This window comes from Anarhichas minor, unplaced genomic scaffold (assembly GCF_050575085.1).
Source record: "Anarhichas minor isolate MPS153535 unplaced genomic scaffold, ASM5057508v1 ptg000026l, whole genome shotgun sequence".
NCBI lineage: Eukaryota > Metazoa > Chordata > Actinopteri > Perciformes > Anarhichadidae > Anarhichas > Anarhichas minor.
The window spans coordinates 6,655,640-6,663,557 of record NW_027466472.1 but is presented as its reverse complement, the minus strand read 5'-3'; the positions used below and the strand labels follow the sequence as shown (position 1 = coordinate 6,663,557).

Here is a 7,918-nt window from a genome sequence, read left to right as displayed (position 1 = left end):
ACACACACACACACACACACCCTTGTGCACACACAAATGCATATATAGACACAAATCCATTTTTATGTGTACTACTAACACATAATCACACATGTGTACCCACAAATACAGACACACACTCACAGCCAAAGAAGGGAAAAAGCAGCAATATAGCTGGTGTGATACCGTCCTGAGGATGCCAGGGCTGAGCTGAAGAGTGGCACATGCCTTTGATGTGAATCCAGAGCATGGGCATGTAACAAACGCAGATACCAAATTACACCCTGTCCTGCTTTGATCTCTAAAACCCCATGCCTGCTTCTACAGAGGTAATAAGATTGTGTGTGTGTGTGTGTGTGTGTGTCAGCGTGTGTACTGTAAGTGAGAGTGTTTATTTAGATGTGTGTGTACATCTTTGCCTGCATGATCAGCGTTAACACAGATGCAGTAATGTGCGTGCATCTGCATGCATGAGTGCAAATGTGCAGATGATAAGGGCAGTGTCTGTGTGCGTGTGTGTGTGTGTGTGTGTGTGTGTGTGTGTGTGTGTGTGTGTGTGTGTGTGTGTGTGTGTGTGTGTGTGTGTGTGTGTGTGTGTGTGTGTTGTAGAGTGGCTCATGCAGTGTGTGTTGGAGGGCAGGAGTTACAACCCGTGGGGAACTAAACCCTGGCAGACGCTTGTAGGCACCTGGTACAAACATGTTCCTGGAGACCTTCTGCCGAGATTGTCTTGTCGTCACGTCGTCCACAGTGGACTCGCCACTCTGCCTTCGCAGCCGACGATGATCAGGTTGCGTCTTAGATTTCCATCTGAACCACACTCTAATCTCATGACAGTAGAGCGTGAACGGAGCCACTTCTCAGCCCTGTAAGTTCAACCCCTCACAGGAATTAGCACATCACATGTTTATCTGTCCCTCATTACTGAAATGTGTCTGAGGTTTTGGAGTGACAGATGTGGATCAAATGTTAAGGGTGATGTCATGTTGGGATTATGAATGTTCTGTGGTTACTATAAAGAGACTGACCCTGGCTGTTTGGAAATAACTTTGAATGTCATCGCTGTGAAGACGAATGAGTTACCAGTAATCATTTCAGCAGCAATGCATAAGGAATTGCTTTATTTAACTTGTCATCGGCTTACAAAAAGTTACAAAAAGTTATTGGCACTGTTACGTACTGACAATGCAGCTCTTTGTGTGATTCAAATAAAAAGACATGCTTGACATTTTACATGCTCAGTTTAGAGTTGAGGACTGGAACAAAGTAAAACCGAGATAAAGAATTATGATTTGAGTCAGAAATAAGACACCCGGGGCATCCTGGTTGCCCAAAGGTTCTAAGATGCCGAGATCATGAGTCTCGCCAGAGAGCTTTGTCACATGTTAGTCTCTCATTTCATCTCTATGCTTAATATAAAATAATGTCAAAAATACCTGAAAAACACTTACAAGAAAAAACAAGTTTCTCAAGTAATCATCAGGGATAAAAACTCAAATTAAACAATATATTTACTAGCAACAAAAAGACGTGGAACTCCTGCAGAAGCTTTTGTCATGCAGTTGGATGCGGGAACTAAGAATCCGTAAAAGCTAAATAGATGTTTGCTGTTGCTATGCTTTAAGCAGTAAACACTTTCTTAGGTTGTGTGTGGCTTGTAAACACATTTGGGGGGGGGGGGGGTAATAAAGGGGGTTTGTTTTGGATTGTTAAAGCCACAAATTCAATATTGTTTGTGTGGAGAAACTATGACAATGTGTCTCCTTCATTCCCTTGTTAAAGCTGAACAAGTCATCCAGTGCTTGTAAATACCTGAGCAGCACAGCCAAGACAGTGGGGATGATGAAGAGTGCTGCGGGAGTTCGAACGCACTTCATGGGAGTCTGGCGGCACTTAGTGGTGAACGTCTGCTACTGAGAGACTTCACTGAGGTCACGTTTCACTGTCCACGCACGAGAGCGAAAGGCATCCATGGGATTTACGTCTGTCTAAGAAATGTGGCCCATTCTTGTAAATACTCGAGAATAATCCTGCTGCTATTTAGTGACACACAGCCATTATGCAGCTTGTTTACAAACACATGTGAACACTTGCCTGCCAAAATGGCTGAGTGATGTAATGGAAACTATGTGTGCACTGGGATCTGCTGCCTCACCAGGAATAGAGGGCAAACTATAAAGCAGCAGTTGCAATGTCAGTGTGTGTCTCCATCCGGGCACAACACTGAGGCAGATGTTTTGAGGGAGGAAATATATTCAGATAAAGGCAAGTAAAATGTTTAAAGAGGTACCTGAGTTGCTCCATTTGGTATAATACCAGGCATTTTGGTCGTGTGAAAGGAATTAAATTAAAGGACATTTGTGTGTTATTGTTTTGCCCAGTTGCACATATTGATGAGCAGATTACCTGCTTACAAAACAATGCACGTCCTGGATTGCCACGCCGTCTCACAGCCGTGGCCGTTCAGATTGGGCTGGTTCAGTTCGTCAAACACTCCGCTGTCGACCATCTCCTTCTGCCAGCGGATGGAGACTGCGCCTGTGCTGAACTGCTTGTAGAATTTCTTATCCTTGGCCTCAAAGTTAACATTCTCGACCTCGGAGGTCTCCCTGAACCTGTCCGTGTCGTTGACGTACACCACGTTGGATTTTGGCACCCAGGGGGGCTCCACCAGGCCGGCCTCCAGACGACGGAAATTGATGCTCTTGAAAAACGCGTGGTTTCGTGGGTCATCGCCGCTACTGTAAGAAAGACACAAAAGACATTTAATGATTGGACTGTGATAGAAAATTAGGTTATGACAGCATGAGGCATGTTAAATGATTGGGCAGTAAAAGTGTTCATATTTATGAATCCCCCTTAATTTTACACACTGTTCCTTTAAACATAACATTGTACCCCTGGTCCTGTCTCTTTAAGGACTGCATCTTAAAGGATGACAGTATGTTTTCAGGGGTGAAAAAGAAGTTCTACATTTTCTTGATGGATGATTTCTTCCATGAGGTCTGTATCAACCTCATCGGACCAATTTGTGCCTGGGAAAATTAAACTTTTTACTCACCGGCACCCAAGGCGACACGCCGGCTTCTTCTTTAGAAAGCGGCGGATGATGTCTTGGGTGGGACCGTCAAAGTGTTTGTGTTCAAACTTGCAATCGTCCTCCAGAGTGCGACGAGTCACCTCCTCAATCTGCACCTTTTCTCTGAAGTCTTTGAAAGGCAAACGGGCGGCCACCATCTCATAGATGCTGCAGCCCAGAGCCCACCAGTCCACAGAGGTGCAGTAGTACTCCTGCCTCAGAATCTCAGGGGCCATGTAACCAGTGGTGCCAGCCTGACAACACACAGAGGGGCATGAGGGAGGATTTTATCATAAGCACCCTCCATATTTCTGGGGTTTAACTTCAACAATAATCGCAATTTCTGTAAAGGTATTCAGGTCTGGTTAGATTCTGGGGACCAGGGACAAGGCTGAACCACCTGGTATATTTATTGTGCTCTGTTTTACCTGCTTCAGGACTGCACACATGTTATTAGGGAGGGAGGGGGGTTATGTATATATATATATATATATTTTTTTTTGCATAAGGGAGTTGGAACGTCAGCAAGGGAGGCTCTATTTCTTCAAATACCAAAATAATGCAAATCATTATATTATTAGCATATGCAGTTTCAATGTTTGTGTTCGGGGTAAACCATCCAAAATGTTGTAGCCTCTTTTGTTATTAATGGAGATTTGAGCTGTTGATATTCTGTTGTGTTATTATGAGATATTGAGATAAAGGGTATTTAATTTAACTGCAGCAAACTTTCTTGACCAGCTTCCATCACATGATTGAAAACTAAATTAAATAATAAAATGAATACAAAAACACAGACACAAGAATGCGAACGTGAAACAATAACACACTGTGACATAAAATAAGGCTGCGTTAACTGGCCTCCGTCGGGGTGGTCAGCTGACAAATGACGGAGACATTATCCTTCAGTCTTTCTCCCGTCTCTAGTGAGTGGAGAGCCTGCTGTGAATATCCTGACTCATCTCCTCGGTCAGACACGTGGAGGCCATATCTGGTATTAGTAGAGCAAAGATTAACCAGCTAAAGCTAACAGTATCCAACTAGGGATGAGGTCAAGCGCCTTTTAAAAAGATTAATTTAAGTCACAGAGGGTTATGCTTTCTTATGCTGTCTGTCGGAGCAGCACTCAGACCCATCATATCTATTCCTGGTAAGCTGCTTGTAGTGGTGGGTGGACAAATATACCGTGTAGTGGCATTAAAATGAGAGCAACTATTGAATATTTTTCTCTGTGTGAACAATATGATCAGGAGTGAAGAGCCTTTTTGGCGTAACACAAACCACGGAGTGACTTTGCAAAGTGCATTGCAGTGGAAACGTCTGACAGCGAGCACTGTGGTTAATCTAGGGACGGGTCAGCACACTAACCTTCTGGCAGATCGTTTTGCCCTTTGGCAGCTCCACAGCCAATCCCAGGTCTGACAGCCGACACTGTCCTTTAGCATCCAGCAGCACGTTCTCAGGCTTCATATCCCGGTACACAATGTCCATAGAGTGCAGGTGGAGCATCCCAGTGGTTATCTGGGCCATGTAGTAAACCACGCGCTCCATACGGATACCCCGCTCCCCGAGCTCGTAGATGTGGAAGCCGAGGTCTCCACCATTCATGAGGTCCATGATCAGGCACAGGTGTGTCTTGTTGTCGTAAGCGTAAGCCAGGTTTACGATGAAGAGGCTGTTGACCTTCTCCAGGATCTGTTTCTCCAGAAGGGCCATCCTCTCACCACCTTTCTTCTTCAAGCAGCTCTTATCCAGCTTCTTGCAGGCGTACATCTGGCCTGTGTGTTTCACCTGCACCGCACACACCTGCAAGACAGAGGAACATTACTTTAGTTTTTATAACAGTGTTATTCAGTTTGTTTTTTTTGGTTTAGTGTCTGTTGTTCCTGTCATCCTGAAATATATTTCTGAAACTCCTTGCTGGGACTTTAAAGCAAAACCATATAACATTTACTGGACAGCGGCCGCTGTGTGTAACAACTACAGGATGATGATAAACGTTAAAACATAATGCGATAGTAATAGTGGCGCAAGTAGAGGAAATACAGTGTGCTAACATTAGCTTACAAAAGCTACAGGTCACACCAGACCAAGTCAGGCTGTACCACAAAAACCTCTCAGTGTCTTAAATTGAGTTAGGGTGCTTTTAATTGCTCATGAATTCAGCTTTTCATTTGTAAGAAAAAGAATGTCTTCTGTCAAAACTTATGAATGTCTCACTTTAACTCAAGCATATTAGTTGTAAGTCCATGAAGCAATCTGAAATGTACACTTTTATTCAGATGCTGGGATTTCTGTCACCTACCTCGCCGAAGCCACCTTTTCCCAAAGTCCTAAACTCATAAAAGTATCTGTCACTGATCTCCTGCTTCTCGTACTCCTTCCACTGCAAGAACCTATAAAAAAAGGGGCTATTCAGATACTCAGAGAAAGGTTTCCCCCTCAGGAAGTCTCTCGTTGCTTCTCTTATCTGGCCCAACATCACGTCAAAGTTTTTGTCTGACAAACTCTTGCATCTTTCAGCTGCCTCTCCTGTGAGGTATGAGAGAAAACTCCTGGACTCAGGTTGACAGAACTTTGCGAGGATGCTCTGTTTGGCTTTCTCTCTGGCTTCATCTTCGGCAAAGCTCCAGTCACTCAGCTCCTCCAGGAACTCAGTGGCGACCCTGTACTGCGGGTTAAAGGCCCCGAGAAACTGCTGGAACAACTTCCTCCCAATGAGCTGTCGCTCACACAGTGACTCGTACTCCCTCCCCGCTGCTGCCTGGAGAGCAGAGGACATCTTTGGTTTAGGCAGCATCAGAGAGAGCCTCTGTTTCCTCAGCTCGTCACGATGTACATGCTGAGCCTTCAGGTAGGCCGTGTTGGCCACCAGGTTGTTCAGTCCCGGCAGGTCACCCATGTTGCGTCATATAGGCAGCTGGGCCTGATCAACTACAACTAGCTCACTCATCTGCAGGTTCCAGGCACAACTGAGCCCCTCAAGCACCTGCATCCTGAACATCCTCCACCTCTTGTGCCATGCCTCTTGTAGCATTAAAAGTACCACTGTCCGCAGGGATTTGATGTTTGCTAAGTGTCTTTGCATGCTTATTCGTAGACGGCACTAAGGGAGAGCAACTTATGTGGTTTGAACTTAAGAGGCTTTGGGCTCATCTATTCTTAGGAGACGCAGAGTGCCTGTGCGGTAATAGGCTACCAGCTTGACATGATGAGGTGGCAGATCCTGGCCCTAACAAGTTGTGGCTGATTGTAGTGAGATAAATAAGGCACTGAGAAAGCTGCCTGAGTATAATATGTGAAGTATATGTACGCACACTTCGTTGCTTATCATAGGAAAGAGAGTGAAGGCATAAATGAGCCCTAATTGGTTAAGTAAGCAGCTTAAGATATCAATTTTCCTGACAGACTTTTGAAGTAGCTGTCAGGAGAATAAAGGCTGAATACTCATACTTGAGGTTTTCAGCTGCTCAGCAAAACAACTCGTATTTGTAGCTGGAGCAGTTTTGAAAAGTACATTTTCATCTTTATTCACTAACTGCATCGCTGGCATAGAGAATGTGGACAAAATAACATGAACACCTGCACAAATAATGCAATTGACTACAATAGACCTACTTTTGTTTTAAGTTTCATAGACCAAATGATTTTGATATAATTGTCAGATGAACTGAGATGTTCTGCATAAATGTGAGTGCAGAAAATCAGCAAAACATTTATATCATGTTGATGCTTTCTATATGCTAGAAAAAGGGTTAGAAAACATTCACCCATATGATAGTTAATCATTCCACCCATTAGGCTTGGTAGATCCAAATCAAGTAAAAGTAGCAATTGAACAATGTATACACATAAGTATTAGCAGCAAACTGTACTTCAAATAAAGCAAAATTACTTTATTTGGCTCCATTCAAAGTATTACTTATTATACATTTATTAGTTGAATCTATTCCTGATTCATCACTAAGCAGCTAAGTACAAGTACTTGAGTAAATGTTCTTAGTTACATTTTATCACACTTGAATGGAATCAGTAAGCTGAAACTGGAACAAGGCCAACCTCACCATCAGTGGTGTATAGTAACGAAGTAGAAATACTTCGTTACTGTACTTAAGTCGTTTTTTTGGATATCTGTACTTTACTTTACTATTTATATTTCTGTTGACTTTTACTTTTACTTCACTACATTTTGCAAAGAAAACTGATACTTTTACTCCGATACATTTCCCCTGAAACCTTCGTTACTCGCTACAAAATCAAATCTATCTTTAGAAACAAAATGAATCATGAGACCAGCGTCGGGGGCTGTGGTGGAACAGAGACTGCAAGCAAGCAGGTTTGGTGAATCAGTGGTCCTAGCTTGCAAGTTAAATCATTGGTTAATCACGTTAATACGCAAAACAAGTGCTCTCAAAGCCGCGGTGTTTTGATTCCCAGTGATGCCCAGGATGCTACATGCTATAGCTAGCGAGCGACAACACGAGTAGAATTCCACACAGGACGGGTGGGATGAGGAGAGGTGGATGGGTCAAACAAACACTGGTGTTTCCTCCAGGAGGCCGCAGTTTGTGCCGTGTGTGAAACGAGAAGCCAATGTTGATTTATTTGTGACGTGACTTCCGTACTTAAGCAACGCCACTTCCGTAGATATTTTAACGCAAACCACGATATTTTCCTAAACCTAACTAAGTAGTTTCATCGCCTAAACCTTAGTTGTTTCCTGTGAAGATGGAAGTTTATTTTGAAAAGACAGTATGCATGTAACAAGCGAAAACTGACTCATGTTGCTGGACTTTTGCAGGAAAAACGCACGAAAAATGAGGAGTAACTTTTCGTAAGATATCAATAAAACGGGGATGA

The 7,918-nt window shown here is 43.4% G+C and overlaps 1 protein-coding gene across 1 annotated transcript; it reads right to left on the bottom strand.

Moving 5' to 3' along the window:
* Positions 1 to 2,389: 2,389 nt before the first annotated feature.
* On the bottom strand, positions 2,390 to 5,960 carry grk7b (G protein-coupled receptor kinase 7b). Its single transcript, XM_076100511.1, has 4 exons — positions 5,364 to 5,960; positions 4,427 to 4,864; positions 3,041 to 3,312; positions 2,390 to 2,720 (listed from the first exon to the last, which is right to left on the bottom strand). The coding sequence occupies exons 1-4, from the start codon at positions 5,958 to 5,960 to the stop codon at positions 2,390 to 2,392; spliced, it is 1,638 nt and encodes a 545-aa protein (XP_075956626.1).
* Between the last annotated feature and the right edge of the window lie 1,958 nt (positions 5,961 to 7,918).